General features: G+C 40.0%; 1 protein-coding gene across 7 annotated transcripts in view; it reads left to right on the forward strand.

Annotated features, from left to right (window-relative positions):
• Window positions 1–15,130, forward strand: part of Serca (ATPase sarcoplasmic/endoplasmic reticulum Ca2+ transporting SERCA) — a 45,093-nt gene extending 29,963 nt beyond the window's left edge. For 5 of the 7 annotated variants that reach the window (XM_071707797.1, XM_071707798.1, XM_071707801.1 and 2 more), the window contains exons 7-14: window positions 129–1,134; window positions 1,643–1,863; window positions 1,938–2,073; window positions 2,156–2,308; window positions 2,403–2,536; window positions 2,619–2,736; window positions 2,847–2,964; window positions 4,096–7,942. In XM_071707797.1, the coding sequence (XP_071563898.1) occupies window positions 129–1,134; window positions 1,643–1,863; window positions 1,938–2,073; window positions 2,156–2,308; window positions 2,403–2,536; window positions 2,619–2,736; window positions 2,847–2,964; window positions 4,096–4,187 (1,978 nt within the window). In that variant the 3' untranslated portion in view covers window positions 4,188–7,942. Of the gene's footprint in view, window positions 1–128; window positions 1,135–1,642; window positions 1,864–1,937; window positions 2,074–2,155; window positions 2,309–2,402; window positions 2,537–2,618; window positions 2,737–2,846; window positions 2,965–4,095; window positions 7,943–9,707 lie in introns of those variants that run through there. The other 2 variants (XM_071707804.1, XM_071707803.1) reach the window with 2 other exon arrangements.
• Window positions 15,131–19,582: the final 4,452 nt, after the last annotated feature.

Below are 19,582 nucleotides of genomic sequence, written 5' to 3' on the forward strand. Positions count from 1 at the left end.
CTATAACGTTGATGTAGATTTGACTGATTAATCTTTAATAAACACTATATAAGGATACTTTCTCTATTTTTCTTGATTATATATTTAAGCAGAAATTTTAATTTATACATAATTTTAAATATTTACAGAATGTTCATCTTTGACAAGATTGAGGGTAACGATAGCAGTTTCCACGAATTCGAAATCACCGGGTCGACTTATGAACCTATCGGCGAGATCTTCTTGAGAGGACAAAAGATTAAAGGACAAGAATACGAAACATTGCAAGAGATCAGTACAATTTGTATCATGTGCAATGATTCTGCTATCGACTTTAACGAATTCAAACAGGCATTTGAGAAGGTCGGCGAAGCCACGGAGACCGCCTTGATCGTTCTCGCTGAGAAAATCAATCCATACGGAGTCCCGAAGAGCGGTTTGGATCGTCGAGCTGGCGCCATAGTCACTAGGCAGGATATGGAAACAAAGTGGAAGAAGGAATTCACGCTGGAATTCTCTCGTGATCGTAAATCCATGTCATCGTACTGCGTGCCTCTGAAGCCATCGAAATTGGGAAGTGGACCAAAACTGTTCGTCAAGGGTGCGCCGGAAGGTGTATTGGATAGGTGCACACATTGCCGCGTCGGTGGTCAAAAGGTTCCTCTTACTTCAACCCTGAAGAATCGCATCTTGGATCTGACCCGCCAATATGGAACCGGTAGGGATACCCTGCGCTGCCTTGCTCTCGCCACTGCTGATCACCCGATGAAGCCTGACGATATGGATCTGGGCGACTCCACTAAATTCTACATATACGAGAAAGATCTCACGTTCGTAGGTGTAGTGGGCATGCTTGATCCACCTCGCAAAGAAGTGTTTGATTCAATTGTTAGGTGCCGCGCCGCCGGCATTCGTGTAATCGTTATCACCGGCGACAACAAAGCCACTGCCGAAGCCATCTGCCGACGTATCGGAGTTTTCGGTGAGGACGAAGATACCACTGGCAAGTCATACTCCGGACGTGAATTTGATGATCTACCGATAGCAGAGCAGAAAGCGGCTTGCGCCAGAGCTCGCCTCTTCTCTCGCGTAGAACCGGCTCATAAGTCGAAGATCGTGGAGTACTTACAAAGCATGAATGAAATTTCTGCTATGGTAAGTCATATTATTCTAACATTTATCATTATCATCAATGCACTACAGCCCGAGTCGAGCCTTAGCTTCCGGAAGAAAAACCATCTTATATAGAGTTTAATTTTCCCTTGGTTTACAATTGCAATTTTTACTTTAGAAATTTATTTTTATTTTTAGAAAAAGTTTGTAAGTCCCTTATCCAACTTCCATTCTGCAAGACAAGAGATGATACAGTATTGCGATTTGTTTATTCCCAGTTACCTTGCGATTGAATACATGTTTCAGATACTTTGTTTCTATCACAGTGAAATATTTTCTCCCTCAAAATTTCTAATATTATATATGCGGAGTGACAATTCCGAGAATCAAACCCGGATCTTTTATTTGACAAACGATTACTCTAATGTGGAACTTTCCAACGTTCCATTACTGTAATATTAATTACGTTAATATAAAAAAAATATTTATTATTTGAAAGAGTTAATTCAAAAAGATCACAAAATAATGTTGCATTGTTCTATTTCTACAGACTGGTGACGGTGTGAACGATGCCCCTGCCTTGAAGAAGGCTGAAATCGGTATTGCTATGGGCTCTGGTACTGCAGTCGCGAAATCAGCTTCGGAGATGGTATTAGCGGATGATAATTTCTCTTCCATCGTAGCCGCTGTAGAGGAAGGCCGTGCTATCTATAATAACATGAAACAATTTATCCGTTACCTCATTTCTTCCAACATCGGCGAGGTCGTCAGGTATGTACGAGATATGTGAGGGCAATGAGGAAGATTAGAGTTCAATTTTTATCCATGTCTATATTATTTCACAGTATATTCTTGACCGCCGCCCTTGGTCTTCCCGAAGCACTGATTCCGGTCCAACTTCTGTGGGTCAACTTGGTCACTGATGGTCTTCCAGCTACCGCTCTCGGTTTCAATCCACCCGATTTAGACATTATGAGCAAAGTAATATAACAATTAAAAAGATGCACTGCCATGTCATTAAATGCAAGTTTTATTGATTTTTTTTATTGATTTTTTTTTACAGCCTCCTCGTAAAGCTGACGAATCTTTAATTTCTGGATGGCTGTTTTTCCGTTATATGGCTATTGGTGGATATGTAGGCGCTGCCACTGTCGGGTCGGCTGGTTGGTGGTTCATGTACAGTCCGAACGGCCCTCAACTGAATTACTACCAACTTGTAAGTTTTGACAAAAATTTGGTTATGTTCATAATTATTTGAAAATTTGAGTAATTATTCTTTAATTAACATCTATTATTTGCATAAAATATAGACTCATCACTTGGCATGTATTGGTGGCGGACCCGAATTCAAGGGTGTTAACTGCAAGATCTTCGCTGATCCTCATCCCATGACTATGGCTCTCTCTGTGTTGGTCACTATTGAAATGTTAAATGCCATGAACAGGTGAGAAAAATATTCGTAATATATTTCACATAAGAATCGCGGTTTCAGGATTATAATAAAATCTATGTTTCTCTCTCTATAGCTTGTCTGAGAATCAGTCGCTCATCAGCATGCCGCCTTGGTGCAACCTGTGGCTCATCGCATCCATGGCTCTTTCTTTCACACTCCATTTCGTTATCCTGTACGTCGAAGTTCTTTCGGTAAGTAAATATTTATATTAAGACTGCAGAAGCGAATGGCCGACGACCTTCTTATTCTTTCAATTTGAGGCGTAAAAATTGTAAGTATCGTTAACTCTTTTGTGTTTCAGTCCGTATTCCAAGTGACCCCGCTATCGGGTGAAGAATGGCTTACCGTTATGAAGTTCTCCATTCCAGTGGTACTTCTCGACGAAACCTTGAAGTTCATTGCCAGAAAGATCACAGACGGTGAGAATCCAATTTACACCGTGCATTGGATCGTTCTAATGTGGGCTGTGTTCTTTGGACTGTTGCATATCTGTCCCATATAGAACGTCCGTGAAATAATAATATTAGTCTAGCAGACGATGTTTTTTTCCTATGGAAAAGCATCCGCGACTAGATCCTTGGACTCACAATTTGCATTTAACCGAAGCTCTTCCCACCGTGACGCGGGAAGGCGCGAGATAAGTTATTAACAGAGTGCGTTCAAGTGAGATTTTAACAAGTTTGACTGTTGTGCATGGTGTTAGTACGATCATATATGAAATATGCCACCAAGGCCCACCATGCCCGCATCACACACCGTACCCTGACGTCGCTCAACGATCACGGGTTTCGAGTGGCATCGAGTGATCTAAGAGAGACCCCGTCGTAAATCAAAGATTGTGATCGTTAAATTATTTTCTACGAGTGCCTTTTGAACATTGAATTTCCTCTGCAACAAAACACGAAACTGTTTATAGATGTTCTTTCCGATACGTTTGACGTCCCAATCCTCTTCCTTTTATTGCACTATTATGCACTTTTTTTTTATCGTCATGCACGTTTCGGTATAATTAGCAACAGATAAATTATTTGGTAATTGTAGCAGATTCTGATAGTGCACTAACACAGTTAAGACCCACATTAATTTATGCATGTTTTCCGTCTGTGTTTCTCGCCGATTAATAATATTACGACATGAACTTTTATATATCTTTGCACGTTCGAAGCGTATTATTGATCTTGGTCGATTTTTGGAAAGTACAAAGTAGTTCGCCCGCTAACCATACCGGGGATTAGTAACTTCGGTTTCGGCGCAAACGAACGCATTTGCGACGTATCATTTTCGTAAAGTGATACGCACATTTACACAACGAAGACAATAAAACATTCGGCAGAAACACAAATGGAACGGACAGTAGTAGTAGTATTATATTTTGTCTCCTGATTTTATTTTCAGGCTCAGTTTAATGCACGCACGCAACAAATTAGCACAATATTCGGTTAACGCGATTAACATACAATCTTGTTTAGTAAATCTCTTTACATTTACACTTCTTTTTGGTTGCTTTCAATGTTGCTTGTTATAAATCATGTTTATTAATGAATTCTTAGTGTCTGGTGTGCCTCTTTCTACTCTGAAGTCAGAACTGGAGCAGGCTGAGCGTTTGCTGAAATTTCAAGGAAATGCGAGGATTTCGCACTAACGGATCTCATTTTGTATCCTGCATACCGTGTCTTCCTTCCCGTAGAGATAATGCATGCACGGTATAGTTAACACAGCACGTTTCGTAAGATCCTTTCATGTTGTAATCTATTCTTTTCAATTATACTGTCCTCTGCTGTGCCACGCGATCAATCCATCATTTTAACTTCGCGCGTCTTTCATATTCATGCTGAGATATATTCTTAACATTTATGCGGAACAGACAACTTTATTTTTTATTAGATGATATCTTTGTGAGTTATTCTTCGATCGAGATGTTGCGTCGTACAAATCTGTAATAAATGCGTCAAATGTGAGGTAAACTTTTGTAAATATCCACATAATCGATATATATTTTTATTAGATAGATAATGAAATAGATCGTTACAAAATTAGTGAGAATCGTCGCGATTGGCACAGCGGGGTTTCTTCTAATTTCTCGCATGGGTTCGCGAACACAACATCTGTTTCCTATGTGTATAACCCGTACGTGTGATTTATGCATTTACGCGTTGCAACAGATTCGCGTATCGCTAATTTCTGGATATGGACTGCAAAGGCTCGTAAGTGTAAGATAAGGCAATCGTTAAGCAGAGGAAAATAGTTGACCTCATTACCTCTCTCGTACGCTCGAAACTGATGGGGCAGTCCATAGATTTTCTAGTAAATTCGTTCATGTTTAATATCTGAGCAGTGTTCCGAACGCAAACACACTCATTGTCGGGATATAATTAATCATTTTTATTGATGGTGATATCGAATAGCTACATTAATCATAGAATTAATTAAACGACGCATAGATTTTTTAAAAATAAATTTGTCCTTGATAATAATATTTAGTGATAGTTAGGCGCATCTGTTTTCTATTCCCGGCTCCCGATAATCTTTTCATATTTAATTTATCTTTCCAACGCGTAGAAGAATCATAGCTTGCTTTTACATAGTCGTCCGATAAATTATTTAAAATGTTGAAAGATATTTAAGACATGTGTATAAACAACCTAATTTGATTAACTGAATCAATAAAATTGGAAAAGTCGATTCTTTTATCGACAATACAGAAATCTGAGGAATGAGATATGCTAAATGCGTAGTAAAAAAAAAGTTTGACTAGTGGTTTTTTTTATGTATAGAATTTTTTTCGTTAAAGATCGGCGATAATCCTGTTTCATCGGACCGTAATAATTTTATTAATAAACAGTCATTCGTTCATGTATAAATTACAGGGGATCTCCCCGTTTGTTCTCTCACTTCCAACGTCACGGTCTCAGATGATGATCGCCGATCTTTCAAGTATTTGTATTGGGAGCAACTTTAGTCCCCTAATTATTAGTCGAGGATATTTCTCGATTGAGTGAACGCGAATTCGGTCACTGCCACATAACGAAACGAATAATCGGTGTCGTCACGAGTACGTGGGCCTTCAATATACATCTGGCTATTTAGTCAGTTCATCCCTTGGAGCGTATCCTATCGGCGAGAGCGGCCGCTAATCAAAGAAGGAAGACTGAAATCGATTAGTGCCGAAAACAGACGGCAGCTTCTCGATTCTTTCTTTCCCATTTGTCGACGTAAAGCCGTCGTCTCTTACGAAACGATATTTCTAACTTCGCCTTCCTGCTACGTTCACAAAAAAAAAAAAATGAAATAACCGGCAAGAAAGCAAAGAAAGCAGTATCGTTTCGCAAGAGACGGCGGATTTAAGCGGTTCTCGCTTCCGTCGGCAGCGCAGGATCCAAGGTGTCATCCAGATCTTCGTATAGAGATCGCCGTGATATTCGGCCGTTCGCGATTCAGCGCGCGAAACGCAGCGCGCGAGACGCTTCTCCGCAAAAACACGTGCAAACGCAACAAGACTGACGATGTGTTCCGGCGAGGAGCGGACGCGTCCGCTGCGTTCTCTTCTTCTTTGTTTCTTTCTTCTTCGGCGCGCGACGCACGATAATTTAATTGCGCCGCTACCCCGGCGCTTCAGGAATCGGCCGTGGCCGCGCCGCGCGACATTGTAATATAATTAATTAATTAATTAGTAACGGTTAAGGCGTGATACTTTGGTATGGGCATAATTAAAACTTAATCAGACCGAACGAGTTAGCGCTGCCGCACTAACGAACTTGTGTCTCGAGTAGTGTTTCGTTCCGCAGTTTAATTTTTAGCGCGAGGATAATTAAGCTACCGGCTTTGCGCCCCGCGATCGATACCTGTGTCGCGATGCGTTTGTCGTTAATGTCGAGAAAAGTGGAAAGAAAATTTATTCGTGGATGAGTAAATTTTCGCGTTTCGCGCGAAATAAAAATCATCGAGAGGCATATGCGATATTTAATTGTCGCCTGTAAAGGGATAACCATTCTCACGATCCTAGACCTGTTTTTCTTGTATAGACATTGATGTTAACTGAAATTTTTCGGCCAATCTCGAATTTCTTCAGAGATAATCTTCGAATCCCGAGATATCCTGTAACACTTACTATTATCAAGTTTACCCACCGTGGCACAGAACAATGGATGCATCATTCGCTTGTTTGGACGCGCGATTGGGTAACCGGCACGGTTATCGGAGCACAGGTACGCGCGCGGGGATCAATGCCGGTGAAGAGTCTAATGCAGTTCTCTATGACGCTCAATGAGTTCGACGAAATTAATCGGGAAGTCCGGATGCAAGACGACCCCCCCCCCCCCCCGAGCAACGGATCTCGAAAGAATCGCGCGAAGAACAGCTGTGACTTACTGAATTGTTGAATTCGGAAGTCCAGCAATCTTGACGAAGCGACAGAGAGACACAGATTTATAATTAAATTGTAGAAACCGGACGTTGCTTTCTTTCTTTCTTTTTTTTTTTGTTAACGGGTTTGTCGGGTTTACGATTTCCTCGGGATTCGTCGCTCGTTGCTCCCTCGCATCCGGATCTCCAACTTCGTCCACGATGTATCTGTAAGTACTTGAGTGTGCATTGTATTTTACGTTGACCGAGAATGACGGGGTAGTGCCATCACGACGAGAGTATACTGCGCGACGTCACGCAAATATCGATGCGATTGCTTGATTAAAAAGTGCAATCCTAGCAATCCTGTTCCATTAATATGTAATTACATAAAAGGAAGAAACGATTTTTATATTTATTCTATCTCCTTGCATATTATATTTATTAATTATAACTTATTGATTGCCATAAAATAAATTGTACGTGCGCCGAGAATTAATTAGCTCGTCGGTAGACATTTTATCATTGATCCTTGTGTGACGTTGATAATCGAACGCGGTGTCCAGCGATGATGAGACTACAATCGCGTCGTTTCCTTCAGGAAGTACCTATTTCTCTAACGATAACGAAGTAATATTAATATTAATAACTTATGGAAATACTATGACATCGAGTGATTTCGAGTATATACACTCGCCGCGGACGTCGCTCCGCGGCGGAAGATAATAGAATATATAATTCCGGGTGTGAAACAGATTTCATAGAGACGAGACGGATAATATAGAAACAGAAGGAATAAAGAGAAATTGTATACACGAATCCGACTGTTGCGCGTGTTACGATCCAGTCTATGCATATACGATAAGTACAATTACGTTATCATGTAATTATCGCGCCGTGTCGGCGTTTCGCAATTTGTTTTATTTATCGTCCGATTTACCTTTGTCGTGTATTCAATTTGAGTTCGTACGGAGCGACCATTATAACAAGTGAGAGAATATGACGACGGAATGATATATAATGCATTACTTGTTATAATAAAAGAATCATGTGTTACTAATGCGTTTCTCGATCCTCCGACGGTTGACCTACTAATCGACGTAATAATTCTCGCTTAAATCCGACAGCCTATTGCCATCGGGAAAAAAAAATCGAACGCTTAGTACGACACTGTCGTGATAGGTGTTCGGTTAGTCCCTGCCTAAAACCCACTTTAACTATCCGACTTTTTTCTCTCTCGTTGTCTGTTATCCACCCTATCACACATTCCGAATGTTCATTGTGACCATAGCTGGCTTAAGACATTCAAACGTTGGTGGGTCAGAGTTAGAGATTTAGAGCTACATGAAATTATTGAATATACATTTATTTAGAAGGAAAATTAAATTCCTACTTTATTTCTAATTTTTTCTTCGTAAATAATAAAATATTGAATTTTTGACGAAACGATATTTTTAAAGTTATAGATAAGATGACGGAATTATACTTAGCAACAATTATTCAGCTCGAAATTTAAAACAAATGAGAAGATTAATCAATAATTCCAAAATATGTGTAAAAAAACATGAAAAAAACATTTAGTATTTTAGTATAATAAAATGCGAATTAGTATAATAAAAAAATCACGAACGGCGCACACTGTGGCCTACTTATTAAATGATTAAGGCAGCTGTCTGCTTGTATAACCCTTATAATTTTTCGACGTAACAAATCGAAAAGTTCGCAAAGGATTTGGGGACCATCTTGTACAGCGCACTGTGTTGTGTGGAGGCAAGATTTCGGAAAATAAAACACGCGTGATGCCGAAATTTCTCGACACAAGCGCGTACACGACGAATCTTTTTATTATCTACTTACTACTATATGGCTATATACTGTGGTGTACCCTATTTTCCTTCCCCCCTCCCCCGACCCCTCGAGATTTGTTGTTTGAAGTTTTTTGCATGCGTTCACTGGAAAAAAGACCGATGTGATAACTGTCGTGTCGACCCGGAATGAGTCCTAAAATCGGAGGCTATCGAAAACATTCCCCGACACATCGACCTCGACACCCACCCTCTTTTGCTAACTTCCCCCTGCCTGCTGGTGTGCCAAACTGTACAGTCACGGGGTGAGAGCGGTCTTCGAGGACGACTACGGGCGCGACATACTTACGGATGACACAGGTAATGTTGAATTTGTCAATTTTAAGACTAACGAGATTAACGTTTAGCTGTAACACGACACACACACGCCGTCCACGAACTGCATTCCGCAAACGAGCGACTTACGGGGCCGAGGCAATTTCTTTCGTTTGCCGATGGAAAATATTGCGGTCTCCTTTTCATCACGTAATGTTTATAATTTGTTTATTTAATTAATGTGCATTCCGAAAAAAAGAACTCATTGTCAGAGGACTGTGGGGCTTCTCCTGTTCTACAATACGCGCGCGCACATTTCAGCCACGTAAAATAGAATTAATATCGCTTTTCAATATCTCTACTGTAATTTGTTATATATTACACATTCCATTCATTTGCGTACGATCCATATGTACAAATACTTCGTTCTTTAAGGGTTCGTCGTAACATATATATCTGTACAGGCATACATATACATGCACACATATGCTTGTTTTTATATGTCAAATACTTGATTCTTTCGCGATTAAGCGCGCTGCTCACACCGCTGCGCTAACACCTCATCATCGCCAAGGCTTGCATCGACTAGCAGCTGCATCCGTAGAGTTGGAGAGACGCGCGTGGCCTACCGTAGCTGAACCAGCGAGGATAGTAGCTCAGCGTGTAGTGAAATAATCAATGTTACCCTCGTATGATTGCAGTGGCACCGCCGGTGACGTCGCCGAAATAAAGCTCGAGGGGACGTAGGGCGAATCTGAGAAACACCTAATCGGCCGCAGCCGAGAAATCGGCGACACCCACAGCACATTACACTCTCGAGCTGCTCGAAGGGACTGGAGATGTCTTTACCTAACAGCCCAAAAAAAAAAAAACAATCGAATATTTCCCGAATGAAACCACAAAGTATACCCTCCCACCGACACCCCACACGCACCGCAATAAGCACCACCGGGCCCACGAACGCGAAATGTGCAATGCACGCGCACGTTCGTCTGCGTGGCGATCGGCATTCAAGATCGGCATCGATCTCCCGCGGGATGGCGAAGAAATAGAAAAGGGAACGAATGTACGAGTGTAGTTTTATGGCGGTCAGAGTATCGGACTCTCGTCCACCTTTGATTCGATATTGTTGCTCGTGTTATTATGCGCCAGTAGATTTCTAACGATGTCGTGATTGTGATGATAAGCAAATAAGGATATTGATTTTATTTGAAACGTTCGAAAGTTTCATTTTTATCCATTAAATTTTAGTCATTGCTCCATTACCGAAAGGGTAGCTGCTCGTAACAGCGACGAGAGCGTCAAAACGCAATATTCCTCTTTTTACAAAAAGGGATAGTTGCACATACGTCAGCCGATCGACGTCAATTCAGAACTACAACGATCTCGTGACCATTCCTTTTCGAAGGAGATCCGTACATTCGTTCGAGCAAGCTGCTGCACCCATCAGTTAGTCCGATTAATCCGAGGACCGATCATTTCAGACCGCCGAAGTCGAGAGGAAGATGCCGGAGAACGCTGCTAAAACAGCCGTCCAACATTTTTTTCTTCCCCTTTAGTTCGCCATTTAGGTCTCCGCCGCTCGTTAATCGTTCTCGTGTGTGTGTTATGTTGCAGTCAATGAGGTGGTCGTCGACAAGTGGGCGGCCAAATAAATGAGTGAGTCGTCGACAGGCGTAATCCCACACTCCGTCGCCGCCGCCACGCGAGTGCGCGCGAGGAAAGCTCAACCCGAAAATTTAAAAAACAAAAGACCCAAACAAAAGAAAATAAAAAGATGCAAAGACGAACGAAAGCGTGAAAATAACCCGGCGCGCTTGTGCTCCGTAGAGCGCTATAATAACAACATGAACGGCAGCAGCAGCAGCAGCAGCAACGCACTCGATAACGACTTATCTACCTGCCAACCTGCAGTTCGGGGGACCTCCCCCCGCGCCCGGGACTCCCCCGATCGCTGAGTAGACGCGCTGCCACCACCTCGCCGCCGCTTTTATTCTTTTCCATCTTCTCTTCTCCCTTCTCCGCAAGATCGCTGCGCGCGAGGGGTCGTTCGAGTCGGGGTCGTCGTCCCGAGGCCGACGAAAGCGAAGCGAACGAACGGCTTTGGGAAACTCTTTGTCTTCTGGTGTCTGGAGCCGCATATTAACACGTTCTTAACTCAACGACTGTGCCTTCTTAAAGCCGATTGCGCCAAGGTCGGTCAGCGCTAATCTCGATCGAGTGAGAGCCACTCTTCTCCCTTTGTCTGTACAAGGTATCATTTGCAGTTGCACTTTAAAATCTATAAGAACGGCTCTTGATCGGCACTTCATTACGAGCCATGATTATGTTTAGCATTAATATTAAAAATAATCGGTTTTTTAAATAACTTTCTTTGAACGCTTTTTCTGGAAAAAGAAAAGAAGAACTGATGCTAGTCGAAACCTGGAATAATTGGATATACCGAAATCAGTAGAGATTCTCCTTTCATTTAACACCTTGTACTGGAATAAAACTCGAGTAAAAGATTAGCTGACTCGAACCGTCGGCGCAACTCAGCCTTAGCTTCCTATACCCGAGCGAGGAACGATGCGATATAACTGATTGCGAGAAAGTAGAGGAGCGGCTGCCTTTAGTAGTCCCTTTTTAATCCCTTAACGCCTCGGGAGCGTGTTAACGCACATAATGCAATCTAACGGCCACGCAGCCCTTCCCTAATCCCAAATAATTCAATCAATCACATCGCTCATGCTTCCGAAAGTAATCAAGACTTGCCTGAAGGTCTTCGAGCGAGATTTTTCGAGTAAGATCGTATTCGACATATAACCGAAAAGGTCAGTCGATCTTCTCGAGAGTCTCATTAATATAAAAAAAGACAAATTTGAACGTTCGCTTTTAATGTATTTAGGTTTGCATTCGTTTCATCTTATCGTCTCTTTTTCACCCTTCTCTCTCGCCATTTTCAGACGCTATTTTTCTCGCTATTTTTCTTCCTACCTCTTTTCCGCGCCGATATGGCGTTCCACCTCTTTTTCTCTTTTCTATTTTTCTCTTTCTTGTTCTCATATTTTTCTTCCTTCTTATTTTGTCTGTTTTTTCTGACCTGAAGATCTCTTGCTTGGTGGTACGTTCTTCCATCCGACAAACTCGACGGTCGTGTCCTTCGACTGTACAGCCAATAAAGGCAACAATCTACATTTTCGCTCGAAGCCGAGCTAATGACAATCTCTCAACCTATACGCAAAAGCCAGTCCTATTAATCTGTTCCTACGAGCGAAAGCTATCGATCCATCATTCAGTGACATGTTCAATCGAGTTTTGTCTCTGATAGTGAAGATTGTTGCCTTGGAATACTTCCACATCTTCCATAGAGGTGCATCGTCAGAAGCGATCAACCCTCCAGTGACACAAAAACGGTCCCTTTATCAGGAATCCCCTTAGCTTCCAAGACGCCGTATCCTGCCCGCGATATAAGAGAACCCACGTAAATTAGGTACCCAATCGCACGCGGAGATTAGGTACCCGGTCCCCCCTATCAGCCACGAACGACGAAATCCTCCGTAGCTTGGAACGTCCGGTTCGACGAGAAAAAGACCGTCACTCGTACCTGGAACGCTCAATGATGCCACAGTCCGTCCGCGCGCGCTCGCGTTTATCCTGCGGACAGTCGCGAGAGAGAAAGAGGGAAAGTCCTCGACAGTCTTGTATATGCTGGAGAGAAAGAGAGAGAGAGAGAAAGTAATTGGATGCATGTATGTGTGTATGTGTGTATCACGCAGAACGAACGAGGAACGAAGAAACCTACTCGCGCCGTTCTTGGTCTCCGGTGAATTCTTCGGGGCTGCGACTCGCCGCTGCGAATCCTGCATACGCGGTCATCCGACGATCACGGCGAAGATGCGAAGAGCGAAGAGAGCACGTGGGAGACAATCGGACGGCGGGGAGGACGAAGGAGAGGGTTGACCAGAGGGGTCGTTCGACTCCTTGGAGCGAATCGACGAGGGTGTCGAGTGGTGCCTCTGCGGAAACGACACGAAGCGACGACGGTTTCGAGCAGTGACGTAACTTTCGCGATCGGAGGCCGCCGCGATGAAGCGAGCGTTAATTGTGCCTGTGTGCCGGGTTGCGCGGCGCGGTGCGCTTCGTGATGCGAATGATCACGCAGCAGCGCTGCCGCTGAAACTCCTCTCGCACGAGCCACCCCGCCCCGCGAAGGCGTCTCGAAGAAATACTTCGCGGAATACCGCCTTGAAAGAGAGACTTTTTTCCTTTCCTTTCTTTCCAATCTGCAGAGAGGGGATGATAGCGAAAAGTGGCTCGTGCGAGAAGGAATCGCGGAGCGAAGAAGGTTCGCCTCCGGAACACGCATGAAACTTACGCCACCGGGGAGTAATCCAGTAATCTCGCGAGAGTTAAGTAATTATTGTAAATATCCGTCACGCACGCGACGATATATAACAGAGGAGAGATATTCTACATATAAATACATAGTTATACATATATATATATATACACATTATATATATATATTTTTTTCTTTCGTGAAGAAGCGCACAGATGGACGGGTCGTCGCTGCGGACGATAATAAATTATTGTTATTGATAATATATTATTACTATTATTATTATTATTATTATCGTCATCGCTACTATTGTTAGTATTACTGTTATCATTGAAAAAAAAACGTCACCGGTTTGGTGATATACTGTATATTGTACGGCGGAAACGCGAAACCTTTCGAGGACCGGGCTTCGAGCGAGAAGGATTCAAACTGTCGAGGCTCGTGGTTGTGGTTTTTCTTCTTCTTCTTGATTTATATTCATTACACGATTGATCGTTCTTCGTGGTGACATTAGAGGCGGAATTAGCCACCTCGCGGCGTTCTGATTGTTACTTAGGGAGAGAGAAAGGAAGAGAGAAAAAAGAGAGAAAGATAGCCACCTTTCCTCGCTCCGTTGATCGCGACTCTCCTCGGCTTTTTCTCGGCTAAGACTGACGAGAGTTCTCGATAGCGATAGGATAATGAATATCTGACCGTAGACATCGTTAAACGACCGAATCGCGAGTGTATCTCATCTTTCGCGTTCAAAAATCGACTCTAGATTTGTTCGAAACGGACGCAAGTGGTAACATCGCTCGATGTCGCAAACCGGAGTTGGATTTGTCATATTTGCGGACCTCGTCCTCAAACGTTCTTGCGTGTTCAAGGTAGAATATACAGCGGACGGAGTTGCCGAGACGCGTACTGGCTACTTTCTCGTCCACGGTTTTGCTCCCGACGTTATTATCGTGTGTTCACACCACTAGTGATATACGTCCCGCGTTTCCCGAATTTTTCTATTTCTCTTTTTCCTCTTACCACCCCTCCGGTCTCTTTTTTTCCCTCGTTAATCGTTATACTTCTCTGCCTCCGGTTCTCGCCTCACGCCTCACGCCTCACGCCGATCGTCTCATTTCTCTCGCCCTATAACTACTAAATATATAATTAGCAGTTAAGAGTTTTAACGACCCGCGACGCAAAAGTTTATAGGAATCGTCGCCGATATAGGACGCGAGATTTCTGGTCGACTTTAGCTCTCGGCACGAAAGTAAGATAAGTAAAGACCGCGCGACGCCCGAGTTCTCACCGGGAGCTCGCCGTCACTCATCGCAAACAAGTGTGTGCGTGTGTGTGTATATATATGTATATCATTATGTACATTATGTCTGTTACATATTATGTACATACGTATATGTATATATATATATATATTTAAAATGAGGGCACCTCTCCGTGCCCGATAAAATTGCTCCGTACATACACATCGCTCGCGTCATCCTAATCGGTACACGTATGATATGTACGCATCGACGCGGACGTTCCGATTACGCCGATACGTATGTGGATACGTCTATCAATCGCCCATCCTGTAATTAAAGCTCATCATTTTTAATGTATGTAAACTATTGTCGTGGCGTGTAATATTCGTACTTGTATAAAGGCAAATCGCCCGCGCTGACGCTCCAATCGTTCTCGCTCGAATCGTCCACGTTGGAGCATACTCTTAAGAACGAATTTCATTATTTTCTTCGAAAAACGGTGACAAACCTTACACAATTTCTAATGTACGCCGACAGCTCTGTACGAATAAAGGTTTGGAAGTAATCTCGCTGTCCTGCCTTCATTCCGTCGTGACCCGTTTTTGAAAAAGGTCTTTTAATAATTTGGTTTTCTAGCACCTCAGTGGCTTTTATCTGTTAAGAAGAAAATTTTGAATTGCTTGTTTTCTTGTACGATTCAGCTTATATTTAATTTATATTTACAATTAATTAGAAAGATGAATCTTCAAAATGACATTACGTTTGAAATTAATAATTTGATCGCAAAATCGCAAATTTAATATACTTTATAATATACATATCGCACCCTCAATAATTGCACTCTATTAAAAATTGTAGTATTAATTTATTAATATTTGAACAACAAATACGAATTAAATGAAAATTCGTCTTCTGTGCAAAAAAAAAACGTTATTTATATATACACGACATGGCAGTGAAAGTGTTAAATTATTATTCAGAAACGGAACTTATTTAAATCAAATCTGTCAATCGTAAAAAATTTTATGACTACATCGCCGCAAACGCATCCTTTACGTAGTCTACATATTTGGAGCATCGTTTATTTTTGCTGTCGTAAAAGATAATTTTAAAATATGCTTCGCAAAGACAGCACGAACGCTGCTCATAAATTTCCCAGGCGGAGTAAATAAATTTTCTTCGTCTGGTTAAAAAGTAGAAACTAAAATAGTACAGTTCGCGAATCGTACGCTGCGGGCCGGCCGGGACTTATTACTACTTTGCATTGCAAATTTAAATTGTTTTCAGCGACCGGGGGATGATGCGGTCTTTGAGGATAAAACGCAAGATACACGGCGCTATGTACGTAACACATATTTTAACTTTTCCACGAAACATTGCATCGCAAATGACTGCAGCACTTTGTTCGAAGTACAAAGTACGTAGTATTTTTGAAAATTCTCAAAATAGTAATATAGTTTCTTTATGTCTATTTGAAGCGTAAACCAGCAAAACCATTATTTTAATAACGAGGCATAAATTGAACAGTTGAAGATACTTTTAATATTAAAGATTAGAAGATTAGAAGATGACGTCTCAAATAGATACGTATATCACAAAACTTGTTTCTGAGCTAATACTAGATTTTATGCGATTTTTGTATTTTTAAATTTTTCTTAAAACTTGCGAACTCATTAAAATTGCAAATTTTTAATATGTAAAGCTTCCAGCTTTTGAGAATGCACAATTCTGAATCTCTGGGATTTTTTCAAGTTTTTAATTCTGGAAACTGCTAATTCTTCTTAAATTTGAGAGACTTAAAACTACAACATCAGCAACTATGTATCTTTCCCTGGATCGGGAACGTAAAATATTTACAGCCTTCAATCTCTGAAAGTTTTAATTTTGGAGCTTAGAGCTTATCTTTGAAGATTACCCAGATCTTTATTTTAATCTGTTTTAATTTAAATATTTTAATCTTTTTCTCTCTCTTGTATTTTTTTATTCGATAGTTTTTGTTAATTATATTGAAATAAGAACCGCATCGCTGGCTCACTCACAATTTCAATAGCTTCGAGAGCAGGAATCGTCATCCTTGTCCCACGTCGTCGGACACCGTCAGCACCACGCTTTCGCGCATAGTAAAATCGCAGATTATTCCGCGTAGAAATCCGCGGCATAAATCTTCATGGCGAAACAAGTCTTGTCTCGCGAAAAAGTAGACATCAAAATGATACAGTTCGCGATTCGTCGTAAGATAGGCTCCGCATTATAAATTCAAATTGTTTTCAGCAATCATGGGACGATACGAACTTTGAAGATGGAACGCGAGACGTATATTTTCCGCACTGCACATATATATTTCGCAACGCGAAACGTTGCGCCGCAAATACATTCTTGTTGTCTACATTTGAAATTTAACGCGCGGTGGATTGCAACATTGCTAACATTTCTCACGTCAGTTATAGTATATCTTTTCTTATTTTTTACAGGTAGTGTTTGCGATCTGGAAATTCTTAGTAGGCCCTCGATCAATTAAATGAAAGCTTAGATTTCCGTAGAAGAAATATAACTAAATTAAATCATCTCTTCAGAATTATAGATGAATAATTAAAATAATCGACACCGTTTCTTTGACCTTAAAACGCTCACACAATTATCATAATGCGAATTAAACATTTTAATATTGTTAATAATTAATATCCGCGTGCAGTACCAAAATTATATAATTTAATATAATTAATAATATAATTTAAATAAGATGTCACTTTATACGTTATAAAAAGTGTATCTCAATCTGAGTTCGGCGCTACACGGATCACCACGCATTTTATTCATCTGACCGATAATCCTGCGGTTATTTATACATTAATTTCCTCCCGCTTATTATGAAAATATGAAAACTAAAATTCGCAATTTGTTCCATCAAATTTCTGATCACATTATACTTAATTAACTCATGTAATATCAAGCTAACCGGTTTAAACTGTAAATAATTAATTAATTAAAATTTTTACTAACTGTTAAGTAATGATTAATTGAATTTCATTCATTAACATTTAATTTAATTAAAGTTCACTGTTATGAATAGCTCCAGTATGCGGTTACAAATTTGAAAATTTTTGTTTTAATTCTCTTGTATTTGAACAATCATATCCCCGAATTCGCGGGCGTGTTTCTTTATTAATTTTTCTGCAAAGAGTTGAAAAATCGCTTTCTGAATCATGTGGATTCATCACGAATTATTTTGCATGTTGTTGAGTTCTATTTGTTTTGCGCATATAGACCACAACTGTATTTGTCCGCACAAACGCGATTGCAGTAGTACATGTCTACCTATTTTCAGCCACAGTAGAGTACATCCTTGTGCTATACCTACACTTGTGGTATATATCTGCACTTGGATATAACTGTTATATATAGGCAGATAGTCAAAAGCTGCTGTATTCAACATTCATTTCTAGAGATTTCACATATTAACTTTACCCGTATATGTATATATTTATTAACTTTTCTCATCGGGCAAATACAAGTAATTTTTAACAGCAACATATTTTAAAATAAAAGTCTGGAAATTCGTAATTATACACTAAAGCTCTATTATTATGAGCTCTAATCAAATTAAATTAAATTTTACTAATTGACGAGTAACAATTTTTATTAATTAATAGTTGACAATTTGGAGCAATTCTCCCACTTAGTAAACGTGAGTTAATTAAGTAATGCTATCGGAAATTTGATGGAATAAATTCCTAAATTTGATTTTTATACTATTATTTTTATACAATAAGTATATACATTAATGTTTATATAACCACGATTATAAATCGGATAAAAATACGCAGATCAAAATAATCCGTATAGAGCTATTTTAAATTCCGACTTTTATTAAATATATTTGAATTTATACTTTTTATATAACATAGTATATATATATAGTGACACATCTTGTTAAAGTTAAATTTAAATTCTCAGTACTGCACGGAGATATCAACGTATAATTAAAAATGTTAATAATTAAAAATTATATCAACGCTTTGTAGATCTGTTTCAACGTATATTTTTACAAAAATAATCACGTAGAAATTATTCTGTGCATATGTACGTCCCACGCGTAATTTAATTTTTCACTCGCCTTTTCAAAAACTGTTGAATGTAGCTTAATTGGCTGCGTGGCTTTGGCTCATTCCTCCGAGACTAATTCCGTCGTAGTGAATAACATTACCTTAGGTTCACACACTAGCCGCATCGCTGGAGCATTAAGTCAAGTTAATCGTGATATATGACACGTTGAGCATGTGGAGAAGTTGTCTCGCTCATACTGAGTTACATCCTATATCTTCATATGTGTCGGCTTGGCTTTAGGTAGTACGCACATCGAAACAGATAGCGTATTGTCTGCTTGTAACGTACAGTAACATAGTACTTCGTGTATCCAAGGATTATCGGAGATTTTCAAAATTTTTAAGCTATACCTGTGCAATTTTTGTTTAAATTTTCAGATTTATAATATTGAATTTCAGCCGAGTTAGTATTAATGTATAAGATACTAATAGTTTATGTATATTAGATAATTCTCATTTTAATTTAATTTATTTAAATTAAATTAAATTAATTTTATTTTAATTACATTTAAATTAAATTCAATTAATGTAAATTTAATCGAGTTTAATTAAATTCAATCTGTCTATCGCAAAGTTTCAATAAAAGGACACTATTTATATTGTATACACATTTTTTATTTACAGTTTTTTATTCCATTTGATGCTACAAAATTCTTAACAATGTCTTAAAAAAATATGTTTGCTTCCAACAAAGATAAATAAAAGAGAGTTTATATATGGATTGAAAAATATTGATGTATACGTATTGGTATTTATATTCTGTTTTCGTGTCATTTTGTTATTTTAATAGGTTTTTACATATCCAGAAAAATTTTTTTAAACTCGATCACAACGAATGGATGAAATGTTACGATCGATCGGTGTGGATGCGGCTTTACGGCTAAAACGCGATCAATATGAATGCATACGCATAG

The sequence above is a fragment of the Temnothorax nylanderi genome, unplaced genomic scaffold (assembly GCF_030848795.1).
Source record: "Temnothorax nylanderi isolate EJ_2023f unplaced genomic scaffold, tnyl_v1.0 TNYL_tig0061_pilon, whole genome shotgun sequence".
Taxonomy (NCBI): domain Eukaryota; kingdom Metazoa; phylum Arthropoda; class Insecta; order Hymenoptera; family Formicidae; genus Temnothorax; species Temnothorax nylanderi.